This window comes from Octodon degus, unplaced genomic scaffold (genome assembly GCF_000260255.1).
Source record: "Octodon degus isolate 3935 unplaced genomic scaffold, OctDeg1.0 scaffold00101, whole genome shotgun sequence".
Lineage (NCBI taxonomy): Eukaryota > Metazoa > Chordata > Mammalia > Rodentia > Octodontidae > Octodon > Octodon degus.
In genome coordinates, this window is record NW_004524677.1 from 8,891,057 (window position 1) to 8,902,956 (window position 11,900).

General features: G+C 41.6%; 1 protein-coding gene across 1 annotated transcript in view; it reads right to left on the reverse strand.

Moving 5' to 3' along the window:
• Positions 1–6,285: 6,285 nt before the first annotated feature.
• Glrb (glycine receptor beta) overlaps positions 6,286–11,900 on the reverse strand; it is a 101,035-nt gene continuing 95,420 nt past the window's right edge. The window contains exon 10 of the mRNA XM_004638711.2: positions 6,286–7,564. Within this exon, the coding sequence (XP_004638768.1) occupies positions 7,268–7,564 (297 nt within the window). The 3' untranslated portion in view covers positions 6,286–7,267. The remainder of the gene's footprint in view (positions 7,565–11,900) is intronic.

Genomic DNA, 11,900 nt, shown 5'->3' on the forward strand with positions numbered 1-11,900 from the left:
GAACTAGACAGTGGACCATAACTTATTGATGTGTAATGCATTAAATTCTCCTAATCTATAAGTTGTTATTATCACCCTCACCAAGTAAGGAAAGTGAGGCTCACACATGTTAAATGTCCTAAGATTTGGGCTGGGGGTTGGCTCCAGGGCAGAGTGCCTGGCTAGCAAGTGTGGGGTCCTGGTACCAAAAAGAAATTGTCTTAAGGTTTATACAAGTAACAAGGACAACTCTAACCTAGACTACTTTCACACAGCTTGCTTGTGTAAAACACTTCTGCAAAAAACAACAACAAAAATAAAGCCTTGAAATTCTTTTCTTATGGTTTATTCCCCTCTTTTACATTAAATAGGATGAGTGAAAAAGTGTTTCTTTCACAAGATGAGCGCTGCTGTCGGGGCAAACCCAGGCGCCAGCACTTCCCACCCGAGGGCCTTTCCACCACCTCCTCTGGCCTCCCCTATTCATAGGTGACACGGCCTTTTGGCTTAGTTCAGTGGCTTAAATTAATTTTGCCGTATAGTGTATGTTCCATATATATTCCTTACAAAATTCTGAACTTTGATGTGGCCATTTAAGTTATTTCACCTAAAAGTTTGAAAACTTCCATGATGCCAGTGAACTAATTGGAAACCAGTGATTTTCGAATGAAAGAGCTTTTGAGCCTACAAATGAATGAACCGGAAAAGCACAGCTGTGTTTAGAAAGAGGCTTTCTAATAGTCCAAGGCAGAATTTATTAGGTTATTCCTTCCTAATGAGTTCCGTGTAATATCGTCTCAGTTAATACGCTAACGGCCATCTTTGCAGTCGAGTAGCTGCAAATTCCGACTTCCACGCAGGAAAAGGCGCTGGAGTTTGTTAGTAAAGTGTGCAGAGATGATGTTGCTGTTATGGACTGAGTGCTCAGATTTCCCCAAGCTGAGTGGTGTGAGCTGGGACGAGTCCTCACAGAGCGGCAGACAGCAGCCTTCTGCTGGCACCGGCCTTTCCTTCCTGCCCCAGGTACAACCTGCAGGCTACAAGGAAGGTTGTGTGAAAAAATACAACAAACTGAGCTGCGTTTTTCAAAAGCTCAGGCGGTTAGCCTCTTCATCTTGCTTTCTAGTTCCCGAGAACGCGTTTCGTGTGCGCTCATCACTTCGCTGGGGCCGACAGCCCTCCTGACCAGTGAAATGCCCTTTCAGCGCGGTCCTTGGCGGAGGGCCTGCAGTTCCCCTGGAGTCTCGTGGAGCCAGCCGGCCTGCAGGATCCGCGCTGTCAGGGATAGTCATTGAATCGCGGTGCCCTCAGGCAGCAGGTCGGGATTTCCTGAAAACCCGGTTCAAGTTATAGGATTAAAAGCAGATGTGGGTTGTGGGGAAGAAGTGGAACATTAGCTAACTACATTACGTCATCCGCGAAGGAAAACGGGCTTTCCTGCTCATTATTTCTTTAACGACCTTAACTGGGAAATTACACGCAAATGGCACTTTCAAGTGGAGTCGGGAGAATAAAGAAGCACTATCAGTTGTTTCCGTGCGAAGTTTCTGTACTTCACAAATCATATCCTTCCTTCTAGCGACCAGCTTTGGAATCCTACGATGTATGGTGGTCATATTGAAGCATTTTCTACTGTTCTTTGAAACACTTCTTCCTTAAAACAATTAACTTCAGTCCTCTTATGCTTGTAAGTAAGAAGCTGCATGTTTGCTCCCGCTTACACTGGCTTACCTGCTGGGCCTCACCTGTCCTCCCCTCCCTGGTGACTGAGGATCACTGGAGGCCACAAGCTGCGTCGCACTTTCCGCTGCGTGCTTGCCTAGACCACCACCTCGTGAAGTGTCCAGGGCACGTTTACCAGTTTCCACTGTGTGTGCCTGGTCAGCCACCCAGTCCTGGAAAAGAGGTTCTTCCAGAGTTGCCCTTGGTGCCCACCCTTCCGCCCCCTTCCTGCCCTCTTCCTTTGTCCTAGAGAAGCCAAGCTAGACTGAGATGCTCCCTGCTAAACCTTTCTTTAGAAGTTGCCACGAAGAGTGAAGTCCAGAGCAGTGTTCAGCCCCAAAGGGAAAGACGAGGAGGAAAGGACAGACGCTCAGCGCACGAGCCTTGCAGCCCGGCCCCTGCCCTCCCCTCCCTTCCTTTCACACACGACGTGCAGTCTTCCGGCTCAGGAGACAGCGCTCCAGCAAAAGCCCTGTAGATCTCCTGGGACTTGTGTGCCCTGAAGCCCCAGCTATGGGTTACCGGCCTGTTTCCTGCAGTGGCCTTCTCTGTGGCGAGCCCTGCACGACCCAGTACAGGGCGCCACGACCGTTGACTCCAGTAATATTCTGAGGGGCTGAAAAACAATTACTTCGTTATTTATGTGAGATCTGAGAAATTTAAGGACATTCCTTATCGCCTTTATTATTTGAATTATAAATAATATAATTAGAATGGAATTCATGAGATTTCTTACTGTCCTTGCTGGTTAAATACCTAATAAGATAATACACATATATGGAAGTATGTGCAAATATATGTAGAAAAGATGTGAAGTGGATTGAACTGTGATATGAAATATTGTTTATATGTGAGCATATGCTCAGAGTATATGCAACCCTGATCATGACTTCTAAACTTTCAATCAGTACTAATCACTTGAAAGCCCATAAAACAGTCTCACTCCAGTGAAATGGCTGTTTCTTTTCAGTAAATTGACCTTAATCCCTTGAAAGGTTAAAACTAGCTTCATTTTTTTTTAATGCGAGTGCACACATACTAAATTTTTGATATATCCATAAACACATGCAATTAATGTAAAAATATAATTTGAATAAGCCTGCTCTATAAAGCAAGGTAAAAATAAATTATGAAATTATTGAAAGTCTATATAAAAGACTTCAGAGTATTTCTCACTTTAGGCCTGGTACTTCAAAATGTTATATGCAATTATGTCCATAAACTGAAAGGTTCCGCAGGGTGGGAGACGACAAACTGAGCGATGGCTGGAGCAGTTTAATTTGAGACCATGCATGCAATGGAGAGCCTTTCGACGGCACTGTTCACCAAAGATAAGATCGCAGGACTGGACAGCACTTAACGTGGGATAAAACACACGACTGAGAAGTGTTTAGAGGCACTTGACGTCAAAGCTTGATTCAATTAAAAGAAAAACATTAAACCAACCACTTGCTCAACAGGACGGGTTGGTTGTGTGTAGTAAGCCAATCACAGAGCAATGCGATAGAAAATAATCCATTGGGTTGAATATTATTAGTAAGTGGGGAGGGGAGTGTTAAGAGAAATAGCTGCAAAGAGAAGCCAAATGTTTACTAGAGAGAATTCCATGTAAATTTTATCTGACAGAAAAAGTTTTACTTGCTTTATTAGGTAACAAGGGAACCAAAGACATTTGATCTTGAGAACACCATGTTATAAAGCTCTATTTAAAAAAAAAAATTACTGTCATGACATCAAATGATAGAGCTGCCTGCATTAGGTCCTGGGAATCAAAACAGACAATGGACAGATTTGGATGAGGAGTCTAGATTGTAGCACTTGGTCAATAGTAACTTCTGGTGTTGATACATTGTCACACTGTGTTTATGAGAGAAATAGCTCCAGTTTTAGGAAACCCACTAAACTGGTAGACGTAATCCATCTGCTACATTATTTCAAACTTTTAGAAAAACATCTCATGCACACAGAGTAATGGCAGAAAAGGAAACTGTGAAGAAATATTAATATTTGCAGAAATTGGATGAGAAATACAAAGGAATTTTCTGTGATATCTTCAAAGCTTTTTTGGAAGTCTGAAATAATGTCACAATAATTTCACAGAAAGAAAAGTGATGTACATGCAACATGAGATGGAGTAGCAGATGAGCGCTGAGAAACCAAGGAAATGCTACAGGGAAAACCCGTATTAGCTTCACTTGGGAGATAAATGGTAGAATTTACCAGAACAGAACACGTGTACATCTTTCATTTCAGCAAGTCTAACATCTGGCTCACGAACGGAAGCACATCTGTGACCAAACATGTCTATTGTAATGTTCCTTTGAATTAGGAAAGAAGACTTTAAATTTCCATCCTACACAAAAATGGAAGGCAAAAGTTAGATTTAACACGTTCCAAACCAGAAAGAACTTCAGCATATGTTAAATGGTGAAAAAGAAAAGAAAAAAGAAATCGCAAGACTAGGCCTAAGAGGCAAAGTCATTTATGCCTTATTTCATTATGGCAAGTGGCTTTTCCTATTTAAAAATGAACTGGAGGTTGGCAATGCCAAGAATAAGTTGTGAGTGTGTGCGCAGCAGTGCACAGGAGGTTCGTTTAGAGCCAGGAGGCTAGAGCAGCAAGGCTCAGGCTAAATGCCCGTGTTTGTTTTGTAACAGCAGCATACTCAGGCAAGATGCAGCCACATTAAAGAGAATGGGGAACTCCTCAGACACTGCCAGCAGGATTGGGGAGGTGAAAGAGAAAGAACGTGCTGGGCAGCTCCCACTGATCCGCAAACACTGGTGAGAAGTCCACTTCAGCTGAGGAACAATTTCTTTTGGCTCACAGTTTCAGCAGCAGCAGCAGTTCATGGTTGGTGGCTTCTGTGGTCTTGGGGCCCGTTTCCAGGCACAGCATCATGGCAGGAACATGTGGTAGCACTGAGCCACTCCTCAGGTGTTGGCAACCCAAGAGTCAGAGAGAAGAGGGGCCCAGGCCCCAACACTGTCTCTGCCTCCTGGTTTAACCTCTTCCCGGGGAGCCACCTCACTGAGATCCAGCACCACTCGTAGCTGCTGCACAAGGTGCTGACCAAGCACTCAACACCTGGCCTTTGTAGGACACTAAACCACAACACTCAGGCCCTGAAGGAACACACAGAAGGAAAGCTGAGTAGGTGACTGCAATAGCAAAGGCCCAGCAAAGACAGACGTTAAGAGAGCTAGAGATTGCGAGAAGAAGCTGTTAACTTTTATTTTAATGACACTGAATTGGATGCATCAGGACCTCTCACAAATCTAGAAGCATACACCACTGAGAGTCCCCAGGCAGGAACTGCCCAGGGTTATGGCCGAAGCCTGAGAGGAATGTCGCAAAGGGACTTTCAGCAGGACTCCTTGTATGCTCCTTGGCTAATGCTCCAGCGCAGGTTGCAGACACACAGGTAACCCTGGGATGCCTACACCTGGGTATTAGCGTTCATTGAAGAGGCTACAACGCTACATTTCAGAAGATGCTTGCTGACATTATTTCCAACAAACCCAACTCTACATCATGAAGGACTCCTTGAGTGTGCTTCACCTTCCACTTGAATTTCTAGATCATACTTCCCAAAAGGAACAGTTTGCAAAAAACAAAGAAAATGTTTTAAGTTCAGTAACTATTCTATAATAATGATATAATAAATAAATAATTATTTTTTTAATGTATTTGGTACAGGGTCTCACTATGCGCCTCAGACTCATAATGATCCTCCCATTTCAGCCTCCCCAGAGCTGGGATTACAGGCAGGCACCACCACTCCCAAACTCAGTGGCTGGCTCAGTGCACCCAGGGCCTGGGCCAGCTCAACATGTGGTGCCGGGGATCAAACCCCAGACCCTGTGCTTGCCTAAGCAGGTGCTTAATCCACTGAGCTATCTCACTGGCCCTTGTAAGTATAATTATTATGAATAAAATTTTAAAGGCTTTGAATTCTAATCAAGACATGCCCCCCACAACATAGTTTCATTAAAGCACTATTATCAAGGGTCTTAGTAAGCTCTTGACCCTCATCAGTAAGCTTAATTGTAAACTCATACAGACGGTTACAGGTTTGCAACTAGGGGGTGCTGAAGGACTACAGAGGACTAAATTATATCCCATCACATTATTTTCAATGGGGGACTTTACAAATAGTCATCAGTGAACTAAATTGCCTTGTATGGCATGTGGTCGACTGCATAATATTTTAATGCATTATTTAACACATCCTCCCACCAAATTGGCCGTCCCAACCCCGAGCTGCAGCTCTCCCAACGGCCACATTTGGCCTAGGCACATGTTACTGTTAGTTCTCATTTCACCAGTGGTAGAAAGGAAACACTGCATTGACTGTGATATTTTAGGAATGGGGATTCTCATACAATGAGACAGTGATTACTTTCAGCTTGGAATGAGATCAAAGAAGTAAATCTCAGTAGTCTAGACTTTCAGCCAGAAAGAAAACATAAGTAGATATGAAGTCTAACATCAACAAAGATATAATTTACTTAATCTTTAAGTGTTTGGTATTTTTTCCCAAAACAGTCAAATAAATAAAAAATAAATTCAGGAAATATTTTTAATTTTTCTTAAATACACATAAACATTTTAGTGAAATGAAAAGTTAAAATTTTAATGATACTGGATATTCTTTCCAATTCATTACATCTAGTAATATAAGATTTATTTCCTCTTGGTTCCTTAAAATGCTCTGAAGTAACATATCTACTAACACATTCCAATTTAAAATTTGTGTAACTTTTTAAGGCACAATGCTTTTTTGTAGTCTGTACCAACAAATGAAATCCACAAAAATACACTTAAGTTTCAAGGTGGATTCAATAAGGTTTTGATCCTGTTTAAATGATGCATCTATCTTATTTAATTTTGTATTATCAAAGCCAGAATTTAGTAGGCATTTATAGAAGTCCACATTTCCCTCTGCTTCAAAAATGCATACTGTGTTTCATTAGCTGGCATTTTGACAACTGAGATATAACGATTTGAGTTTACAAATGAATAATTTTCTGGACTTTACTTCTCCACAGAACCCGCATAATTTCTTACTGATATATTTCTACTTACAAAGTTTAAGCACTATGAATAGACTCTGCTTCATCTTTGATAATTCCATGTAAAATAATACAAGAATAAGGTGTCTCTTCTGAAGCTTACAAAGAAGGAGCTCCACACACTACTAATACATTAGACAGGTGACTGCAGCAGGAATCGGCGTGCACAATACTTCATTAGCAGAATAATCAGAGGTAATTGCAGTTTACACTAATGGAAGAGAACTGTTTTAATTTATATTACGTAGTATGCTCATTATTTATTCTTAAAGCAATATGCTTGCTATACATATGTACATCATTACTACAGCACACACATTAAAGGCTCATGCTGCCTTCCAAAGTAAGGTGCCACATTGTAGTATAAGCAACTGGCATCCAAAATGCAATATATTGCTATGAAAATGCAAAAGTTTTCACAGATTGGCAATTATGAATGAGGTTGGTCACACCGAAATGAGATTTTATTTTGTACAAATGGAACAGGGCAATCACAAATATATAGACCAATATATAACGTTGAAGAACAAGAAGCAAAAAGGAAACAGCGCTCTGGCATAAAGATCAATTCGCTTGGCTGCTGTTGGGATGACAGGCTTGGCGGGCGGAGGCTTCTTGCTGTTCTTTGCTTGGGACTTTCCAAGGCCGTTGTTGACTTCAATGGGTTTTCCATAGCAGTCATAGTTGGACAGCTCAAAATCTCTTGGTAAGCTTCCAACAATGCTGAAGTCATTAGATCTCAGATCGGACTTAGAAGTGCAGACTTTTTTACATCTGGTCTCACCAACCTGAGGAGAAAAATTCAGGACAGAAGGTACTGAGAGGTTTTTCAAAGTGTAAGAGGCATCTCTTTGAAAGGCTGCTTCATAAATTTCTGGGCTCCACAGCAGATATGTGTTGACAGTACAAAGAACTAACAGAGATAACAGTCAACTGGTTAAACCATCGGACTGCTTGAACACTGAGGCTGAAATGCTGCCTAATTAACAAGAGTTACGTCACAGGATCAATGTTTGATTGTGCTAAGGAATCAAAGCCCAAATCAACATTTATTTCAGGCTTGTGAGACTTTTCTCAATGTAGGTACAAAGAAGCAAAACTCCATCTCTGATGCAGTACCTAACCATGACAGAGATAATGCTACTGTTCTGTACAGCTTGGAGGAAGGTTTGTGTTTTTCTAAACCCTGATTTCCCAACTGATTCTATTTCTAAACAAGGCTGTTTATTAATGATGGAGCAGTGTTTCCCTCCAACAAGACCACATCCTAAGCCACATTTACAAAGAAGTGGTAACACATGGGCACAATGCGGTGAACAAGAGGCAGGCCCTGGCAATCTGTTGGCTAAAGTTGTCTTAGGCAAATGCAGCAAGGGCACAAAGATTATGCACACTTCAGCTGGATCGAGCCTGACAGAGATTATGTAGTTACTAACTTCTGAATTGTTAAATGTGAATAAATTTCTTATAAAAAATAACTAGTTCCCAATGAACTGTGGTGATGAAAGATGCCCTTAGACTAGAGGCAAAGCCTCAGTGTCACCAGGTAATTCTCACCTTTGCTCCATGGCCTCACTTTCTCACTGTTACTACTACTGAGTTTTGTGATTCATCTTTGAAATCTTCACCACTCACATCTAGTCCGTTTTTGGTGAAAAAGGAACCCACTTCACTGTATTTTTGTGTGTGTGTGTGTGTGTGTGTGTGTGTGTGTATTGCTGTTACTTGGGCTTTTGGGCCTTTACTTTCTTAGCAAAATAATTTGTGGGCTAATTCTAGAAATTCCACTTGTCTCTCCTAGGTTATTGCTGAGTAAAATAATTATAACTCATTTAAATACATTTTGTTACTCAGAAGTACATTGAGGACCAGTAGACTATTTTTTATTTGAACAAGTACTGATATGTACTTCCTGGGCAATGTTTAGAGGTAGACAACAAAAACACACTGTGTGAAAAATCAGGTTCATCAGCATTCATTCTGCTTATCAAATAAAATCTTGTACCTCTTTCCTGATTTGGGATGTGCTAGTTACCTGGAGTTGATTAGTACTGGATGCACACATAAGTCAAAAATCACATTATACCTTGAGAATATTTGCAAATATCATCTAAAAGAATAAGAAGGAAAGAAAGAAAGAAAGAAAGAAAGAAAGAAAGAAAGAAAGAAGAAAGAAAGAAGAAAGAAAGAAGAAAGAAGGAAGGAAGGAAGGAAGGAAGGAAGGAAGGAAGGAAGGAAGGAAGGAAGGAAAACACAAGCTGAACACACTGGTACACATTTATAATCCCAGCACTCTGGGAGACTGAGGCAGGAGTATCATGTTTGAGTCCATTTGGGACAACTAGTGACATATGGAGACTCGATCTCAAAATAAAATAAAAAATGATAGTTAAGAAAAGAGCTGGGAACATAGCTCAGGGCAAAGGCCCTGCTTTCAGTCCCTAGAAACAACAAAACACAAATGATTATTTACACCCACCTGTCACTACATATGAAAGTTATTTCCCCTCTTCTAGGCATGAACACACATGATTTTTGGGGAACAAGCATTGGCAGTGTTATTATATATATATTATATATCTCATGCTTCATCTGCATTTGTGCACTTCTATTGGCTAATTTGGAAGTATGTTTATGTGATCCTATTGGGAAACATCCTGTAGCTCAGTGGTGTCCCAAATTTTCCGACCAAGGAGATTATGGGGCCACAGAGGAAAGTGATCGATGATGTAGAGTGTGCCTAAGGAGAGTCACATGGAGAGAAAGCATTCTCTCAGGCTTTCACAGAGAGCACACTGGTCAAGCAATGGCCGTGACTCATCCACATGGCTGACACTGACAAAGGATCTACAATCTGTGGTACAGGGTTTCAGGATAAATCCTGAGGGGATTTCACTGACTTTGTCAAATACAAAAGTTACATTTCTTGTTATATAGTTTTTGCTTTATCTTGGTCTTCATCATCCAGCAGAAAAGTATAAAAATGAGGTACAAAAAGTAAAGCCATATTAATATGCTGAGTTTTAAAAGGCTCAAGTCAACAACTTCTTATATTGCCTGTTCTGCAGATGACCCACCACTATTATGGACTACTGGACTATGTTGGATTATTTTGCTGAATTCATGCACCTACAATATTTGAATGGCAATGGAATATCCACCTCTGACAAAACTAAACAAAAAAGGGGGATATAAATTAAGTATCATTTTGTAGTGAGAAAAAATATATATATACATATATCTGTATAAACAAAATAGGATAGATGTATAGCTACTTTCTCTTAGTTCAATAAGACAGATTTGTACTAATAGTGTTTGGACAGGATATCCTGTCTACATCTTGTACTATGGATAACTATTGCAAAGACAACAATATATATTAATAATTGTAATGTCCTATTTTGAAATTGTCTCATTGCTATTTCTTTCTCAATTAAATTAATTTTAAAAAAGAAACACACACAAAAACTGGTAGCAAGGATGAATATGGAATGAAGGGATGAGAATTACTCTTCTAGCCAGGTGAGGGAGAGCTCACCCACAATGCTAGCACTCAAAAATATAAATAAACAAATAAAGCCACTCTTCTTAGGTTTTCATACTTAAAAAAAGAGAATCACTGATACACCGATGTTCATACTTCGTACAACAGCCCACACAGGAACAATCTCCCCATGTGACAGGCTTTGGGTTAGCAGCTGCGAGCCACGCTGATGAATCAGGAATCCCAGCCCCGCCTTCCTTGCTTAATGGTGCAGGGATGACGGGTAGTGAGGAAAGAGCCCTTCCTAGGTCTGCATGGTATCAACACCGGCGGGGCTCGAGCCACCCAGTTTACATCCTGTTTCCTAGAAAAAACTGGCACAGGGCCAGCCAAATAGCTCAGTGGATTAAAGTGTCTGCAAGCAGGTGCAGGGGCCGGGGGTTCGATCCCCAGGCCTGCTGTGCTGGCCCTGCCCCTGAGGCGCGCTGAGATGGCGATTAAGACTGGACGTGGTGGTATGCGCCTGTAATCCCAGCTCTTGGGAGGCTGCAAGCAGGAGGATCATTATGAGTCTGATCTAGCAGTGAGACTGTGAACACCCTGTAGACCTTTCCCTAAAATATATATTAAAAAAAAAAAAGAACTGACACGAAGAGTGGGCTGGTGGACTCCACACAAGAGCACAAAGCTAACCACTAAAGTCCAAGAGCAGGACATCTGATGAACAGAAACGTGTGTGTCCCCTACAAGACAAGCAGCCAGACAAAATCTTCCACTGCAGGCTCCATGCCTGCCCTGCCTAAACTACCCAAGCGGAACTTTTAAGGCCACGTTCAGCAGTGAGTTGGCACCAGGCTCCGCTCCCTGTGCATTCACAGGCACGCTCCTGGGACACCGCACTTCCTCCACTTCCCCAGAGCCACAGAGCCATGGGCGGTGGGCGCCCCCTTGGTCCCTTTGGTGCAGGGCACCTCACGAACAAGCAAAGCCCCCTCTCCACCCAAAATCTCTTCCATCTCTTCAGATCCTCAGGACCACCTGTAAATTCAGGGACTTTTGCATAGCCCAGGCCTTCTTTCCCTCTCTGTAATTCCCAACTTGCAAGATTTTAGATGCTTCACAACCAAGTTAGCAAAAGGTAAGAGGACTTCCTCTTGTAGCGGGCCTGGGCAGTAAGACTTATTATTTTTATTTTTTCACAAGCAAGGCCAAATATATTTTCAATATAAATACTCTTAAAACAAATAATGTTTTTTACACAGCTTAGAGTGTGGTTCTCGTTTCTGTAAATAGCTAAACATGTGGCCTAAGGTTTTTCAGATTATTCCTACTGCTTTACACATGGCCAAATAATTGTAGTGTTAGAGCCTCGTAGTGTCAGTAAACCATGAATATTTGCAATACTTGTATCACTTACATAACCATATCTATAATTTTGGTAGTTTTAATAATTTCAGAAACTTTGCCTACAGAGTTTACAAAAAATGTAGAAATATAATATTACATCTAGGGCTGGAGAGATGGCTCAGTGGTCTAAAGCACCTACTTAGAACAAGTTCAGCGAAGCACAGGGACCACGGTTCAATCCCCCAGCACCACATGCCAGCCAGCCCGCCCCCTGGTGGGCTGAGCTGGCCACA